Genomic DNA, 19140 nt, shown 5'->3' with positions numbered 1-19140 from the left:
TGGCAAGTGCTCTCCCCTGTCAGGGGACGTCACTCTCATCAAACACAAACCAGGAAAATGGCCCGTCCGTTAGGTATGGGTGGCATCACTAAAGCGGGCCTTTTGACGTTTGCTGTGGGAATTTTATTCGGTGTGTCGGTCACTTACATGCTGACCTATTCTTCATCCATGCAGGCACGCATGATTTCGTCTTCAGGCGGCGTACACACACTGTCCGGAGGCTTTATTCCCAATAGCCCACACAGCCACGGGGAAATGGATGTTTTCAGTGGGCCTGAACAGTCGGTCAACTGGGCTGATAAACACTCACACAGCCACGCTGGTATGTATAACAGTTTTTATTTCGATTCTAATGTCTTTATTAAGGCCTCTTCGAAAACCTGTCTTGGCGAAGAAATGTCTGTATTTAATGCAGAAACTAATTCCCACCACGCCCCTCAACTTGGGTCTAGCCCCTTTGTAGTCCCACATAAGCTCGAACGACAAAAGCTCGAACGACAAAATCTCGAACGACAAATGCTCGAATGGACAATTGCTCGACGCGACAAAAGCTCGACGTGACATATGCTCGAACAACAAATGCTCGAATGGACAAATGCTCGACGCGACAAAAGCTCGACGCGACATATGCTCGAACGACAGATGCTCGAATGGACAAATGGTCGACGCGACAAAAGCTCGACACGACATATGCTCGAACGACAAATGCTCGAATGGACAAATGCTCGACGCGACAAAAGCTCGACGCGACATATGCTCGAACGACAAATGCTCGAATGGACAAATGCTCGACGCGACAAAAGCTCGACGCGATAAAAGCTCGAATGTCGTTCTCGGTGTTATTTTGCCTGTCTGTGTTATTTTAAAATCTGTCTGCAAAAGAGAGAGAGATAGAGAGAGAGAGAGAGAGAGAGAGAGAGAGAGAGAGAGAGAGAGAGAGAGAGAGAGAGAGAGAGAGAGAAGAAGGGGGAAGATCGTGTCGGGGTTTAGATTTGTCAATTTTATTATTTTGATTTGGCCCGGGATTGACTGTTTATCAGGAAAGGTTCAGGTAAGCGGCACTTCGCCTCGTTTGGAGAAACCCTGTGTTCAACCCAGCCATGTGGTGCGTTCATGACAGGACGATTGAACATGAACCAAGAACCACATATGCACTAGAAGGCTAGCATCGCCTAGTCCAGTCTATCATTGGCAAAGACCATCCCAATCTCTGGGACTTTCTCAAATTCCTGAAAGGAGAACAAGCGCACACAGACATGGCAATTCACGCAGCCCGCTGTGGAGAGCAACGCAAAAAGCGCCGGAAGAAAAACGAGCGACAAGAGCATCGCATTCTACGGCTGGTCAGCCAGTACGCGGAGCGCACCACAGAGGGTCTGTTCATGGAGTTCCTTTTCGGAATGGCCAACAACATTTCCTACTACTCATGATCCGGTCCTTGACGACTCTGTGTGTGTGTGTGTGTGTGTGTGTGTGTGTGTGTGTGTAAAAATGACACCAACAGGGACCGAGTCTGTATTGATGGCTACTTTTTTAGTTTAACCAGTCTTACCTTTGCATTTTATCCCTTATAATTTTTACTAGAAATCGCTTTTGAAAAATCGTATAAGATGCATATGTATAAGATGCATTAGCATTTTACCCAGTATATATTATGAAATGAAGTTATTGATGAATATTTTTGTTGTAATGGTGTGTGTGTGTGTGTGTGTGTGTGTGTGTGTGTGTGTGTGTGTGTGTGTGTGTGTGTGTGTGTGTGTGTGTGTGGAATCCAGCAGCTTGCTAACAACAACAGATGCATCTTGTGACTGTGGATTCCCGTCCGAATCCGTACAACACTTCATATTCGATTGTCCAAATTATCGCGAAGCACGTCAAGAAACTATACATACCCTCCCTAATCACACAATTCACCTCCCCCACCTTTTAAACGGAGACAGACAGTATTCTTTAGATTTGAACAGGAAAATTTTTTCCACCGTACACTCGTTCATTGAACGTTCAGGCCGCTTTGGGCAAGTCAGAATAAATGCTCTACAAGCCGGACAACAACTTTAACTTCTGCACATCTCCCACCCATCCCTCTTCTTTTATTCATCTTCTTTCCCTCCTTCCTTCCTTTACTGTCTTTCTTTATAATCATTATGCAACGTTCATTACGTTATTAATAGATTTGGTTTATTGAGACACATTTTTCACCCGTTACCGCCTTATGTTGTACTGTCATGCAGGAACACCACTATAAGCTTCTAGCTTGTTGCTGTTTCTGTGAACTTTGTATACATGTCATGATTGTAACCCTTGTTAAAATAAACTTATGTTTAAACCAACAACAACAACCACAACAACCACAACCACAACCACGTGATATCAAACAAATTTAGTTAATTTGTCGCTCGAAACTAGAACAACATCACCGTGACAGTTTCAGCTATGACGTTATCAGAGTAGTTTTGACAGCATCATTCTACAGTCCGGTCGAGCTTCTGTCGTTCGAGCATATGTCGCGTCGAGCTTTTGTCGCGTCGAGCATTTGTCCATTCGAGCATCTGTCGTTCGAGCATATGTCGCGTCGAGCTTTTGTCGCGTCGAGCATTTGTCCATTCGAGCATTTGTCGTTAGAGCATATGTCGCGTCGAGCTTTTGTCGCGTCGAGCATTTGTCCATTCGAGCATCTGTCGTTCGAGCATCTGTCGTTCGAGCATCTGTTGTTCGAGCATATGTCGCGTCGAGCTTTTGTCGCGTCGAGCTTTTGTCGCGTCGAGCATTTGTCCATTCGAGCATTCGTCGTTCGAGCATATGTCGCGTCGAGCTTTTGTCGCGTCGAGCATTTGTCCATTCGAGCATTTGTCGTTCGAGATTTTGTCGTTCGAGCTTTTGTCTTTCGAGCTTATGTCATGTACCCTTTGTAGGTATGTTACAAAAAAATTCAAAATCTTCATTTAACATTTTGATCTATATCACTTGAAAGAGCAGAAAATCAGCATTCCAATGGTATATATAACTTTGAGATTGGATAAGTGTAACCCGAGTTATGAATTTTTAAAGTAATAAAATTCGTAATAGAGGCAAAGAGGATAAATTGAAACCATTTTTGACATTTTTCAGCTAAAATTAACTGTAACTCACACATTTGTTTATCAATATTGTTCAATTTGGTATCAAAAGAAAGGTTCAGAGCTCTATTAAACAACTATAAAATATTAAAAAAAAAATTTAATTTTTTTTTTTAGTAAGTTAGTATGAAACTGAGAGCAGACGAACTTTACCGACCGCCATGTTGGATGTGAATACAACATGGGTGACAATCCGGGCGCAAAGCGGCGCATCCGTTAAAAGGTACTTCGCATCGCTTTATCGACTTGAAACTTTGGGAAACAGCAGGAAAATGGTCAAACTAACTGTTCAGAGGGGTCTCATAAGAGTTCAAAGGCTATAAATTGTTTTATAAAAGTACCTCTTGTGTGTCTTCTTCGCCCGATATTCTGGCCGGCGAGCTCGACAGTGTTGGACTCGACATCTTTCTCAATCTTAAAGTCAAGAATGTGCTCTACGTCATCGACAGGGTGCCCATGTGATGTAAATTTGGAAAAGAATAGAAAAGAGGGCCCCAAAACTGAGCCAGTGTGAGTGATCAGAAAATGGGGGGCCATTTTCAATGACGTCAAAAATTGAGCTGCGTGCGCACTTTGTAACATACCTACCCTTTGGTTCCACTCCCTAAATTCACCATAATTATTTGCTTTGCCTTTCTTATTGAATCACTGTTTGCCTTTTTGAGGCACTTGTAGGTGCTTATAGTGTTTTAGGGTTGCAGACTAAGGAAAAAGCTGTACTAATACTGTTTTAAGTGGCTTATTCGTAACAAGTCGCGTAAGGCGAAATAACAACATTTAGTCAAGCTGTCGAACTCACAGAATGAAACTGAACGCACTGCATTTTTTCACCAAGACCGCATATTCGTAGTTTTGTCAGTCCACCGCTCGTGGCAAAGGCAGTGAAATCGACAAGCCAGAATAGTGGGGTAATGGTCGCGCTGAGTAGGATAACACGCTTTTGTGTATCTCTATTCTTTTTAGCGTACTGACTTTGTTTTTAATCCATATGTTTTTGGAATCAGGGACCGACAAGGAATAAGATGAAATTGTTTCTAAATCGATTTCGGACAATTAATTTATAATAATAATTTTCATATTTTTAATTTTCAGAGCTTGTTTGTAATCCAAATATAACTTTAAGCCACCAAGCTGAAATGCAATACCAAGGTCCGGCCTTCGTCGAAGATTGCTTTGCCAAAATTTCAATCAATTTGATTGAAAAATGAGGGTGTGACAGTGCCGCCTCAACTTTTACAAAAAGCCGGATATGACATCATCAAAGACTTTTATCGAAAGAAAAAAAAAGTCCGGAGATATCGTTCTCAGGAACTCTCATGTCAAATTTCATAAAGATCGGTCCAGTAGTTTAGTCTGAATCGCTCTACACACACACACAGACAGACAGACACACACATATGTATACACCACGACCCTCGTCTCGATTCCCCCTCTATGTTAAAACATTTAGTCAAAACTTGACTAAATGTAAAAAAATGAAGTCGCTCTACTAGTCTTTGTTCTAGGTATCCTCCGGGAACTTCTATTGTGGTTCAAAAGGGATGCAATGTGGATTTTATCTGTAGGCCCAGGTTCTAAGTGGGGTGTATGGGTAGCGTGGCTGTTAACCAATTAAACTGTGCATGTATAGACACTGGAGATTATAGTTTATAAAAAAAACTCAATATTAATAATTATATTAACTAACACTAACTGAGTAACACGTCTGCCTTGCGTAACCATTTAGAAACAGAAAATTACATGAAAAGAATTTCAGCCCACTGGCTCAAGTTAACTCATTGTCTCCCAGGTAGGGCTTGGATGTAGCTCAGTCGGTAGCGCGCTGGATTTGTATCCAGTTGGCCGCTGTCAGCGTGAGTTCATCCCCACGTTCGGCGAGAGATTTATTTCTCAGAGTCAACTTTGTGTGCAGACTCTCCTCGGTGTCCGAACACCCCCGTGTGTACACGCAAGCACAAGACCAAGTGCGCACGAAAAAGATCCTGTAATCCATGTCAGAGTTCGGTGGGTTATAGAAACACGAAAATACCCAGCATGCTTCCTCCGAAAACGGCGTATGGCTGCCTAAATGGCGGGGTAAAAAATGGTCATACACGTAAAATTTCACTCGTGCAAAAAACACGAGTGTACGTGGGAGTTTCAGCCCACGAACGCAGAAGAAGAAGAAGTCTCCCAGGTACGGATATATCCGTACCCACCCATATGGCTCTATCTGACCTGGTATGGATATCCGTACACACAGTCACTTCACTCGCTTCCTGTAACGTTGATATAACGCCCGCATTCCAGCGTGTTGATACACAGTTTCTACACAGTTACTTCAATTTTGAGTGACCTGCTGCAGCACAGCTGGTCTCGGCTAAAAAAAAAACTTGGTCAACATATATGGGGTAGAAAGTGTTAAGTGACACCACAGGAACACTGAATATATACACATACCGTATTTTGAAGTGTTCGGCCACATCTGTCACTTGCGCAGAAGAGGCTTATGACCTAAAGTGGTTGTTTTTTCTGCAATGTCATGTTTTCCCAAGATGGATCAAGTGGATAAACAGCATGGTTACCAGATAAACTTCATGGAGAGAAGAAATACAATTTGTTCAGCTACATTTTGCACTTATAAACACTGCTTTCTTGATTAGATGAGGAGGACTCTCCTTCAGTCCTTGACGGACATGTTGGACATTCAGGGAGCCTTTAATGCTTTATGCTAAATTTTAAAAGAATATGATGTGAAGTCATTAAAGCCACCCTTCGCCTCCCATAAACCATCTGTTTCTGATCAATGAGCTCCCCGAGCCTTTACATACAGTACAAACAAACTTCATACATCATGTCAAGCAAACCGGATAAATGGGTCGAATGGTGTGTGAAACTTGCAGAGCTCTCTTTTGAATTGATGACAGGGAAGTGGGCTACCAAAAACGATACAACTTTCAATCAATCAATCAATCAATATGAGGCTTATATCGCGCGTATTCCGTGGGTACAGTTCTAAGCGCAGGGATTTATTTTTATTTATTTTTTATTATTTTTTTTTATGCAATTTATATCGCGCACATATTTAAGGCGCAGGGATTTATTTATTCCGTGTGAGATGGAATTTTTTTACACAATACATCACGCATTCACATCGGCCAGCAGATCGCAGCCATTTTGGCGCATATCCTACTTTTCACGGCCTATTATTCCAAGTCACACGGGTATTTTGGTGGACATTTTTATCTATGCCTATACAATTTTGCCAGGAAAGACCCTTTTGTCAATCGTGGGATCTTTAACGTGCACACCCCAATGCAGTGTACACGAAGGGACCTCGGTTTTTCGTCTCATCCGAAAGACTAGCACTTGAACCCACCACCTAGGTTAGGAAAGGGGGGAGAAAATTGCTAACGCCCTGACCCAGGGTCGAACTCGCAACCTCTCGCTTCCGAGCGCAAGTGCGTTACCACTCGGCCACTTTGGCTTATGTTAAATGCTAGTCAACTGAGATATCAACTATTTGATACTGTTTGTTGCTGTGCCTGTGTATATTGAGTATTACTTGTTTTTGTTGTATATTTTGTTGTTTTGTTGTTGTATATATATTGCGCGCATACAAACGTACTTCCGCAACAGGGTGCCTATCACATCAAATGAGCAGACGAATTTCCTGCAAACCGCTACAGTTTCTCTAAAGATGCCGCCACTCTGTTTTGTGTCACTATCAGTCAATTGTTCTAGTGTTGTGCTGGAATTGTATCTTAGATTCAGAGGTGCACAATAACATGCTTTTGCAGAGTAGGAGGATCGCTTTTGCAGATAATGAGATATACATATATATAATATAGTAGAGTAGGATTGAAAGCGCAAACGACTAAATTGGTCATGTATGAAAATGTGGGTCACACAGGGCTCCGGTGGCTCGGGGGTTGAATAAACCACGAAAACTGGTGTGTGGTTTGCGCGTGCTACATAGCAAATATTGTGAGTGTGGCCCTTACGGTTAGTATTGCTGTTTTAGTGAAAGTATAGTCATTGTTCTGTAAACCTCCTGTGAGGCGGAGTGGGGCTTAAAGCTCTACATGTAGACAGTTAATTATAAGCTTTGCACTAATTGCTGCTTTTTGAGAGAAAGAAAGTGAACTTATATACATGTATAGAACATACAGTGAGTTTAAACATTATGCTTAGGCCTAAAAAAAAAAAATAGGTGTGGTTACGGTAACCCGACCTACCCTATTTTTAGGGGCCGACCCTATAACTTTTTATTACACAGTGCAGAAAACGCAATGAAAGCGAAAGCGCTCGAGTCGCACACTTATTTCCCTGTCAACTAGGTTTAATTTGTACACATTAGAAAAGAAAAAAAAAAGTGATTGCCTACCTTCCTACCCTATTTTTTTGGGCTGTTACCTTAACCACACCTATTTTTTTTTTGGCCTTAGACAAAATTAAATGTAGTTGTTTTGTTGTTGTATAATTCTTAAGTGGCTGCATTTTAATGTTAACTTTATTGGATTTGGGTGTTTTGGTTGAATCAGAATGGTTGCATTTTATTGTTAATTTTTCTATCAGGATTTTGGCTTGCTTTTTAATCTTGTTAAATTGATTGCCTTTGTTTTCCACAGGGGAATCAAATGCTGTAGCAGAGGAGTTGGCCCACAAGGTGCGGGTCTTGTGCTGGGTGATGACCAGTCCTGGCAACCTGAAGACCAAGGCACAGCATGTGTACGCCACATGGGCCAAGCGCTGCAACAAGGTTTTGTTCATGAGCTCCAAGCCAGACCCGGACGACAAGCTGCCTGTGGTTGCTCTGCCAGTGTCCGAAGGTAGAGACAACCTGTGGGCCAAGACCAAAGAAGCCTTCAAGTATGTGCACACACACGACTTGGAGGACTTTGACTGGTTCGCCAAGATGGACGACGACACCTACATGGTGGTGGAGAACTTACGCTACTTCCTCAGCACCAAGAACGCCCAGGAGCCTCTGTACTTTGGGCGCAGGTTCAAGCCTTACGTCAAACAAGGGTACATGAGCGGAGGAGCAGGCTACATTTTGAGTAGAGAAGCCCTCAGACGTTTTATTGAAACGTCACTCAAGAACCCCAGCAAATGTCGTGGAGATGCAGGCGGTTCAGAAGACCTGGAGATGGGCAAATGTATGGAGAGCGCAGGGGTCATTGCCGGAGACACTCGCGATGAACTGGGGAGAGAGAGGTTCCACCCTTTTATTCCAGAACACCACCTGATCCCTGATATACTGCCCAAAACCATGTGGTACTGGAGCTACAATTTTTACCCTGCAAAACAGGTATGCCACTCTCCTTCATTTAGTAAAAGCTAGCATTTTGATAAAGATTGTTGCCTTAAATTCTCATCATCTGTCTTGCCGTCATTCAGTGATTCACATGATCTGACGTACATTGCATAGGCACAAAAAGTATGGATCTTTTTGCACAGGTATTGGGTAATTGTAAAGTTGGACCTTTTTGTATATATATATATATACTAGAATGAATACCCGCTTCGCCGGGTAGCCGGCTTCGCCGGGAAGAAGTACTTAGAGCCGTACGCCGGCTTCGCCGGGTCCGAACAATGGACCCGCCAAGCTTAGGTCCCTCCCAGATTCGTGGAATGGGAACAGCACGAAAATGATTCAGTGGCCATAATGCCATTCCTGACCATATCGAGTCCCATCCTTGTCGACGAATGTAACCGTGTTAATCACCTTTGGAGGCGAACTCCACTCAAACAGGACTGAGCAAGTTAGAGCTTATCTCTAAGCCCTTTTGGAGTGTTATGGCTTCTCAAAGGAAGGCCAGTACATAAAATTACACAAAAGCCGCCAGACCACATCACAAACAGAACTGAACAATGCACAGGTGTTGCTCACATAGAGACACACACACACACACACACACAAACACAGAGAAGCCGTATCTATAGAGAGATAGATGACAGTGTATTTTTCGCGTGGCTATAAATTGATTCGACCTTTGCACTTTTACAGTGAGGATAATTTACGGGTCCAATTTACGTTCTGGACACTGCGGTGACCTTCTAAAAATAGTAACAGAACGCCGGGAATATCCGAAAATGCCCCCTTCATACAATAGTGCACCATACGAAGGAAGGGAGGTAAACGCTGAAAACATGGAGAAGATGAGAAGTAAGGAAGAGTTACTTATAATGGTGAAATGAACACAAAAACCAAATTCGGTTCAGCGCTGCGCGCTGAGAGCACGTTTTGAAATATTTCATCGATGATATTGTGTCCGGGGTGTAGCTGAATACGGTGTCCAAATTTGAAAAAGATCCACCGAGAACTTTGGCTTTGGTGTGTCGGTATGGGGGCCCGGGTAGCTGAGGTGGAACCAAAATAGCTGAGGTGGAACCAAAATCGGTTCAGCGCTGCGCGCTGAGAGCACGTGTTGAAATATCTCATCGATGAGGTTGTGTCCGGGGTCTCTCTGAATAAGCCCACCAAATTTGAAGCAGATCCATCGAGAACTTTGGCCGTGCATCGCGAAGACACAGATACACAGACACACACACAGATACACAGACAGACACAAGTCGTATATATATATATATATATATTCTGTTCAAATATTGTTTGATACATTCAACTGTGAAATTATATTCATGATCATATTCATAGCGTGATGTGTTCAAATATTGGATTTAAATATAACCACTGATGTGAAGTAATTACACAGTAACAGAGATTTTTATTGTTGTAATATGTACTAATAGGTTGTTATTTGCATCAGCAAATCATATGAACCACTCCTGCATCATTTTGGTTTTCTTTATCAGTTTATGAGTCATGAGTGATATGCTTTGACAAAAAAATTCCTTATTTGTTTTCTAGGGTCCAGACTGCTGCAGTGACTATGCCATCACGTTCCACTATGTCAACCCCAACATGATGTATGTACTGGAGTACCTCATTTACCACCTCAAACCATACGGCACCGGTGTAGTTCAACAGTGCGCCTCTCAACTAGCAGAGAAGGAGTCTCACAGCACAGGCCTCAGACTTCCCAGATCCTCACAGCTACCGGCTGATAAGTACATAAGGACTACCCCTGTACATGTAATGAGCAAGCCTGATGGTGTGAGCATGCAGAGTAAAAGTGAAGTTTCCTATGACCAGGAGGCTCATGCCAAAGCCGCGCACCTTACGTATGAGGCCAGTGGAAAAGAACAGACCAAAGAGGAGATTGGTGAACAGGAAAAAGTAGATGACAAACAAAAAGCTATTGAGAAGAAGAACAAATTGTGGAAAAGCAGAGTAAAATCCTTGTTGCAAAAGCCAAAAGAAGTGAAAAGTGAACAAACAAGTGACCTTTATAACGAAGGGAGGCCTTCTTGAAACAAAAAAAAACCAGAAGGCACATTTGTACAAAATTTAATCACCAATCATCTTGTTTATTGAACTTTAGTCTGAAAACTGTAAGAATAGCTATGAACATTGTTGGGAAATGGGATGTGAACTTACACTGCAACACAATCATAAATTGACTATCAATATATATATATATATATTCTTGTCCCTTAGTTTATTCATTTGAACACACATACCTTCTCATGTGAATAATCATATAAAAGAAGACCATCCTTTAGCTCAAACAGATACCAGAAAGCAACTGCCTGGCTGTTTTCTGTGCACAGTGGGAATTTGTTGCTGAATTTATTTTGCATGTTTTCTTCTTCTGCGTTCGTGGGCTGAAACTCCCACGTACACTACGTGTTTTTTGCACGAGTGGAATTTTACGTGTATGACCGCTTTTACCCCGCCATTTAGGCAGCCATACGCCGCTTTCGGGGGAAGCATGCTGGGTATTTTCGTGTTTCTATAACCCACCAAACTCTGACATGGATTACAGGATCTTTTTCGTGCGCACTTGGTCTTGTGCTTGCGTGTACACACGGGGTTGTTCGGACACCGAGGAGAGTCTGCACACAAAGTTGACTCTGAGAAATAAATCTCTCGCCGAACGTGGGGACGAACTCACGCTGACAGCGGCCAACTGGATACAAATCCAGCGCGCTACCGACTGAGCTACATCCCCGCCCATTTTGCATGTTGACACCGGTGTCATGTTATATGAAGTCTTATATCGCGCGCGTATCTCCAGACTCGGACTCAAGGCGCAGGTATCTATTTATGCCGTGTGAGATGGAATTTTTTACACAATACATCACGCATTCACATCGACCAGCAGATCGCAGCCATTTCGGCGCATATCCTACTTTTCACGGCCTATTATTCCAAGTCACACGGGTATTTTGGTGGACATTTTTTATCTATGCCCATACAATTTTGCCAGGAAAGACCCTTTTGTCAATTGTGGGATCTTTAACGTGCACACCCCTATGTAGTGTACACGAAGGGACCTCGGTTTTTCGTCTCATCCGAAAGACTAGCACGTGAACCCACCACCTAGGTTAGGAAAGGGGGGGAGAAAATTGCTAACGCCCTGACCCAGGGTCGAACTCGCAACCTCTCGCTTCCGAGCGCAAGTGCGTTACCACTCGGCCACCCAGTCCGGTGTCACTGTCAGTTACAGAATTTAATCACCACAAATGCACGCTCTCAACGGAAAGTAGCCAGGCAGTTGAATTCTTGTATACATGTGTTCAAGAAGAAGTATACTCCTATCCTATTTAAAAGGCTGACAGCATTGATTGTGTAGCAATTTCTTATGTCACGTTTTGTTGATTTTGATGTTCTTGGGTTGGCATTCGACACTACTAAATCTAGTTTCAAATACCACAGTAAGGCCAAAGAGAGAGAGAACAATGGTTTTTGCACAGTAGTATCTTTGGTCAAACATTGGTTTGCACTATGGTCTACACACAGAGAAAGGTACCTTTAATACAATCAGTTTCCTTGCCATTACAGGATGCTTGCAATATATATAAGGACACTTTTTGTCTTTCCCAGAGGTGTGCTCTCCTGACAGATGGATATTCCCTCCACTACTTACTTTCTTATTTATTTATTTATTGAGGAGATTTCTATAGCGCATAACTAAAAGCACTATGCGCTTTCAATGTTTTCCTATATATTTGTATCACCACTGCATTGACATTTTAGTTTAACGTTCAAATGAAATCATCTTGTAAAGGTAACATAATTATATTTATGCTGTACACAGACATTTATTATCTGCAATCCTCCACCGGCCAGCTCCCACCGATTTATTCAAGCTTATTCAAGAGTTTTGCTTTAATTCAAAGAAGCTGCAGTTTGTTTATGCTTTCTTGTTAAACTTAATGTGTGACTGTTGCCTGTAAGCAGTTTGCCTGAAACATGATATTTTCAGAGATATTTTGCAAGCTATAGGTATTTTCATACACAAGTCGACCAAAAGATAATTTTTGAATTTACAATATTAATGTTAATGTTTTTGTTAAATTGACTACAACATGTTTCCTTTTCCAAGCTTCTGAACCAGTTTTGTTAGTTTGCAGGTAAACAAATTTAATTGTTTGCATGCACGGACGTGTCTTCGGAAGTCATGTATAGACAGCTCACTTCTTCAGAAGATTTTTTTAGCAATGACAGCATGATTTACATATTATCTTCAGGGACTCTGAGAAAATTAGTTGTACGTTTTGCGAACTTATTTTGTTCTTACCCAGATATCAGCATGTGTGTAGATTTTTTTAAGATATTTTCAAGAGACCATGTTTCATACATTTCCAAAGATGAGTCTAGTACTGAAGCAAGCTGTGGTATTTTTCTTGACAAGATGTTTGTTCTCTGTTCTTTGGCGTTTGTTATATTATTGTTTCTGAGGTTGCTATTGATGCTTTCTTCAAAAGACTGCAGGTATGCTATTGTGAGATCAAGTGATTGTGTGATCTACATGGATTTATTTTGTTGGAAATTCAAAACTCAGTCTCTGTTTTTCTACAAATGGGTAACTTTGAAAATGTGTGTGTGTTCTTGGGTTATTTGTGAAAGTTGTGACGTTCAGTGATCTCCCAAACTAGCCTTGTGGAAGTGACATCACATACTAACAGAAGAGTGAACATTATGAGATTCATTCAGTGTGCGATGAAGCAAGCTCTCACAGAGCTAAATTGGGAGACCGACAACGTTTCTTCATAGTATCCCCCTTTGTCCAGTATGTGGGTGTACTTGTATTTGTCTGTTTTTGTATAGACTGCTGCTTAGTAGCGAATCATACGTTCTTGAAAGCGGGGGGGTTTTCCACGTCCCATTTCATCACAGTATTAGTTATAACTTGTTGCCTGAATGATATGGAGGGAAGTGAAGATGGAACAGAACACTGGAGGCTTGAGAGTTAAATTGTGCTGACTTAAAACTCCTGATAACTATTAATAATTTTGAGCTTTAATGCATTGATTGAATCATACTATTGCCAGTATTGGATTATGGATACATGGTTCATTACGTAAGTATGCACCATTACAATGTTACCATTGGTGTGTGAAAGTGGTTTTTTTTGTTTGGTTTATGTTTTTTTTTTGGGGGGGTGGGTGGGAGGGGGGGGGGTGGGAGGGGAGGGGGGAGTGAGGAGAATGTCTTTTTTACCTAATCCAAACGAGTTGAATTTTAGTCTCAGAATGCACCAGATTGCACAGATTTTAATGTACCATTTAAAAAAAAATCGGGGGAGCAAGCCCCCGAACCCCCCTAGATAAAGGGATTTCCTCTTTTTTCATCACAAGAGAGTCCCACCCCTGATAGGTGTTATTGTGGCAAGTGAGCAAAAGCCATGTTAATCTCTTCCAAATGCTAATTAAGTGTTATGTTTGCATTTGTAAGGTTGATATGGGATTCTGCTTTATGCTTATTGTAACATTGTTTGAACAAAACTTATGAACATGTGTTTTATTTGGTATGCATGTATTACCTCGAATACAAACAGTATTTTAGTACAGTGGTACCTGCGATGAAAGGACACCCTTGTGACCATTTGAAATGTCCGGATGTGGCAGGTGGCCTGCTGTCATGACAAGTATCTTTAGTCACGATAAACAAAGAGACTACAGAAGGTTATTTGACTGGGATGTGTCCTTACATGGGTTGGGCCTCACATTGCAGGTACAACTGTATTGTGCAAGCAAGCTCAATTCATGGATCAAGTGTAGGAATACAGTGGGTCTCCCCTTTAAAGACCTCAAAATATATGAGAAAATCAGGACTTGGAAAGAAACCCCCCGCGGGTTAGGGGGAGTCCCATATTGGTTGGGACGAGAAAGAATTTACCCGATCCTCCCCAGCATGTCGTAAGAGGCGACTAACGGATTCTGTTTCTCCTTTTACCCTTGTTAAGTGTTTCTTGTACAGAATATAGTCAATTTGTGTAAAGATTTTAGTCAAGCAGTATGTAAGAAATGTTAAGTCCTTTGTACTGGAAACTTGCATTCTCCCAGTAAGGTAATATATTGTACTACGTTGCAAGCCCCTGGAACAAATTTTTGATTAGTGCTTTTGTGAACAAGAAACAATTGACAAGTGGCTCTATCCCATCTCCCCCCTTTCCCCGTCGCGATATAACCTTGAACGGTTGAAAACGACGTTAAACACCAAATAAAGAAAGAAAGAAAGGATTTAGAAAGAAAGAAGTCTACAAATCGGGGTAAATTTACAGAGGTTAGGAACAGCTGAAGGTCAGAGACAACTAGGTCTTAATAATTTAAGGGGGAAAGTCTTAAATCAGGGGATCTTAGAATGGGGATTCCACTGCATTATAAGTGTAAATAAAAGATTTATTTGACAAAACTAAAATAGTCTTTCAGTCAGTTATCTCTGATTAAATATTCATGTATAGAAAGTTTCCCTTTCAAGCTTTTCTTCTTTTTTTTGAGTTTATTGTTGCAACTTCCACCTGCACTTGTTTTTATTACACAGGTCAGCTTTTGCGTGTATGACTGTTTTTTTTGTTGTTGTTTTTTCTTTGTTTTGGGTTTTTGGGTTATTTGTTTGTGGGTGTTTTTTTTGTTGTTTTTTTTTGGGGGGGGAATGCTGGTTATTTTTTTTATTTCTATAACCCACCAAAGTCTGACAAAGATTACAAGATTTTGTGTGTGTGCATATATGTGGTCTGCAAGTAATAATTATGACGTGGGAGTATGTGAAAATCTCCACCCTTAAACCCACCAGACGCAGCTTCAACCTTGAATAAATTAACCAAGAAAGGTATGTTGTTGGAACGTTTAATTATTGACAAAATACAAAACGTCAAGTTCACATAACGTAACATTTTGTTTTGCCAATAATGAAACGTACCAACAACATTCCTTTCTTTTTGTTTTTTGATTCTGAATTTTGGAACGTTGGCAGTCTATTTGATTTTGGATTTCTTAAAAACCTTGAAGTTTGAAGGCCGACTAGGCTATTGCGCCTTTCTTTGAAGAATGAAACCTCTCTGTAAGAGAAGGGACTTTCTAATCAAAAGTGTTTTGTTGTTACAAATTTGAGTCCAGCCCGAGCCAGAGTGTACAATTTAAAATGTGCGTGTTTAAATAGAAATTCCGTCCATCAAGTTCTTTGTACATGTTCAAGAAAATCTCACGAACAATCTGAATCATAAAATCTGTAGTTGTAAGAGGCTGGTGGGGCAATAGCAAACAACAGCAGTAGCTGCTGATAATGCTCAATAGGTCAGGTGCTTTTTTTGGATGTTAATGATTTGGTGAATGATTTTTTTAATGATGAATTGTAATGTAAAACGTTCAGCATTTGCAAACTGTGCCCATCCGAGTTGTGTCATCAGTTTTTGCTATAATTAGTTAATGCAGCAGCGCCTTATTTGAAGTATACCTGCTGTGTTTTAGTTTTGTTGTACTGGTTCTGTATTTGTGTTATTACTTATTATGAACATGTAATTTAGATGGTTTGGGGTTGTAAAGAGTTTCTGTGTACTATCTTCTATGACAGATGAGTGTGTTATACTCTCTAATGCTGTATTATGTATTCAAAAGGATGTGATAATTTTGTTGTTGATCTGTTATTGCGGAACCCCCCTAAGGGAGGGTTCCATTGTTCTGAATTTGTTGTGGTTTTTGTTTATTATTGGGGTAAAGGGTTTGATAGTCTCTGATGTAATCATTGTTTTCTTGCTTAATTATGTTCTCATGTAACCAGATTCTTTGGTTTGGTTTGCTGTTCTGTACTGTTCACCTTTCGTACACATGCAACACGTTTTGTGAGTTATAAATTCTGTTTCTTCTTCTTGTCGTTCGCTGATAAATTCTGTTTAAAAGTTGAGTCGCAACTTAATTTGTTGGAGATATAACAGATGTACTTGAATAATTCTTGTTTTGCATTGATTTTTAGAGCATTTGAACTGTTTAGTTTTGTGAAATAATTTCTAAGTCGATGTTCATGCCTCATTGAGCTTTACATTCATTACCAAAGATGGCACTATTGTTTCTGTTTGCTATAACGCTGCCTTGATAATAACGTTTTTAGGATGTATGGGATTTTCTGAAAATTTACATTGGTAGAGTTAAATTACCTCCATAATATATTACTGGAATGAGAGATGCTCTGGTAGAGTTTAAAAAGTGGGGGACTCCTTCTTGCAAATTTACAGTGGTACGTTGCAGCTTTAGCTTTGTTTACATTGAAAACTTTAACTTGGAAATAATTTTGTACCCAAACTGTTAGAACAGCATTCACATCATATAACAACACTCAAAATGTTTTTGTTTTTTCCCCCACCTCTGTTTTTCCCCATTTGAACCCTGAACAAAATGGGGCTAACACATGATTCAGTCATTATATATGAGATAATTGTAGAAATTTCAAATTTGGTTTCAGTTATGCAATTTAGAACAGGGTGAGAGATTGGATAAAATATAAATGGAGTATAGTATGTTGACACACTTTTCTGACGGAACAGAAAACAGGAAGACAATTAGTAAGTTAGCTGAAAGATTATTAAGCTTGAAATTAATGCAGATAAATGTTAAAGCTGGAATATCTTTGGCATTGCCACAATTAACTGCAGACTGTGGTCCAGCGCTTTTGAATTGCATGAACAATATGATTTTTATCAGGAATGTCTCTTGCTTACAGGCGAGTTTGTTCATCCTTTACTGTACTCTATTAATAATTCAGTAAGAACAGATCAGTTGTAACATGTCATTATCATTGACATGGTTTGTTTTATGTGACATTGCGTAAATGAGTAGATGTTGATTCAGGGCCTGGGGAAACCAAATTTCGAAAGAACATTTCTTAACCATAATTACCTGGTATGCTCTTAAAATGATAGGTAGTCAAGAAAGAATTATTAATGTTTTTGTTTTTTTGTTGTTGTTTGAAAATGATGGTTTGGCTCAGTCATGTACATCTATTTACTTGACAAATATGACGCAAGCAAGGTGTGACAATTTTTTTTATGACAATTCAGATTATGTCAGGTGTTGAAAATGGCAGTAGTCGCTCACATGCGCAAATATGTGGAGAGAATACTCTTGACACACACACCCTTTTCTGGACTTGAGACAGGTCATATGACCCCCCCACGGGTTAGGGGGAAGAATTTACCCGATGCTCCCCAGCATGTCGTAAGAGGCGACTAACGGATTCTGTTTCTCCTTTTACCCTTGTTAAGTGTTTCTTGTATAGAATATAGTCAATGTTTGTAAAGATTTTAGTCAAGCAGTATGTAAGAAATGTTCAGTCCTTTGTACTGGAAACTTGCATTCTCCCAGTAAGGTAATATCAGGCATGGGAATTGTCCGCCGAATGGCGGATTTCCGCCGAATTTTGTTTTTGTTCCGCCGAAAATGCAAAAGTGTCCGCCGAAACAATAAAGGGGGGAGGCACACAAAAAAAGCACCGGTTACTTTGGCCTTTGCGCAAAAGCTCGCGAAAACTTTCTGTACTTTGTTCACGCACTCCTACCGCCCGCCTCAGTTATTGAACTATTATGTTTGAAAGTAAACCAGATTGCACAGATTGTGTTACAAGTTACATTTTCCTGTTTGTCTCAACAGATAAATTTTTTTACAAATTTAAACCATATATAATACATGTAAGGCCAAAAAAAAAAAAGGTCTGTTTACGGTAACATAGGCCAAAAAAATAGGGTCGGTAGGTCGGGATTTTATTTTATTTTATTTTTTCCAAAAAACCATATTTTTACGTTATTTTGCAAAAAAAACCAAAGGATTTTTTTTTTTTCCCCCAAATGCCAAAAAAAAGTCTAGGGTCGCGCGAAAAAAATAGGGTCGGTCGGGTTACCGTAAACAGACCTATTTTTTTTTTTGGCCTAAGCAAAATTTGGTACATTTTTGTACTAAAAACTCTGATTCTAAAAACAGAATTTAGTGGCAAACTTGGAGCTCAGATGACACCAGATTGCACCATCTGGGTTCTTTGGAGAAAAAAAATTTCCGGGGGAGCATGCCCCCGGACCCCCCTAGTAAGGCTAGGCGCTTCGCGCCGTCGACTTGACGCTTCGCGTCTTCAGTTATTAATGTTCCGCCTTTTTTACAATTTTCAATTCCCATGCCTGTAATATATTGTACTACGTTGCAAGCCCCTGGAGCAAATTTTTGATTAGTGCTTTTGTGAACAAGAAACAATTGACAAGTGGCTCTATCCCATCTCCCCCCTTCCCCCGTTGCGATATAACCTTCGTGGTTGAAAACGACGTTAAACACCAAATAAAGAAAGACAGGTCATATGAAAATGTGCACAAGTTATGAATGTAATTGATTAGAAAAAACACAGTAAACACCAAGTTCCAAAGACTTTCGGGCCACGCCCTTCTTCAGTGAAATGAATGTAAGCAAACGATGACGTAAAATTCTTGATTAAAAAAGAGAGAAAAATCGTCATGTAAAACGTCACAGCCAAACGTCATAAGTTTCGTTCTCTCTATCAAGTTATGAATGTAAACAGATTATACACAAATTCTCACTGTACAGAAGAGGCAGTTTGTATAGAAACTGCTATTCAGCGTTTATTTTTTCCCAAACATCTGCTCAATTCATCCCTTGCACGCACGCACGCACACACAAAGATGCATGTAAACTCAAC

General features: G+C 40.6%; 1 protein-coding gene across 1 annotated transcript; it reads left to right on the top strand.

The window, feature by feature from the left end:
• Positions 1-4: 4 nt before the first annotated feature.
• Positions 5-13602, top strand: LOC138982499 (glycoprotein-N-acetylgalactosamine 3-beta-galactosyltransferase 1-like). The gene is made up of 3 exons (XM_070355803.1): positions 5-322; positions 7727-8409; positions 9973-13602. The coding sequence occupies exons 1-3, from the start codon at positions 58-60 to the stop codon at positions 10474-10476; spliced, it is 1452 nt and encodes a 483-aa protein (XP_070211904.1). The 5' UTR covers positions 5-57; the 3' UTR covers positions 10477-13602.
• Positions 13603-19140: the final 5538 nt, after the last annotated feature.

Source organism: Littorina saxatilis, linkage group LG12 (assembly GCF_037325665.1).
Source record: "Littorina saxatilis isolate snail1 linkage group LG12, US_GU_Lsax_2.0, whole genome shotgun sequence".
In the NCBI taxonomy this organism is placed as follows: Eukaryota; Metazoa; Mollusca; class Gastropoda; order Littorinimorpha; family Littorinidae; genus Littorina; species Littorina saxatilis.
This window is presented reverse-complemented; position numbering and strand designations above follow the sequence as displayed.

Coding starts and splice junctions, on each gene's coding strand:
- LOC138982499 (XM_070355803.1), top strand. CDS start 58: ATGGCCCGTCCGTTAGGTATGGGTGGCATCACTAAAGCGGGCCTTTTG. Junction 323..7,726: donor ACACTCACACAGCCACGCTG/GTATGTATAACA, acceptor TGTTTTCCACAG/GGGAATCAAATGCTGTAGCA. Junction 8,410..9,972: donor ATTTTTACCCTGCAAAACAG/GTATGCCACTCT, acceptor TTTGTTTTCTAG/GGTCCAGACTGCTGCAGTGA.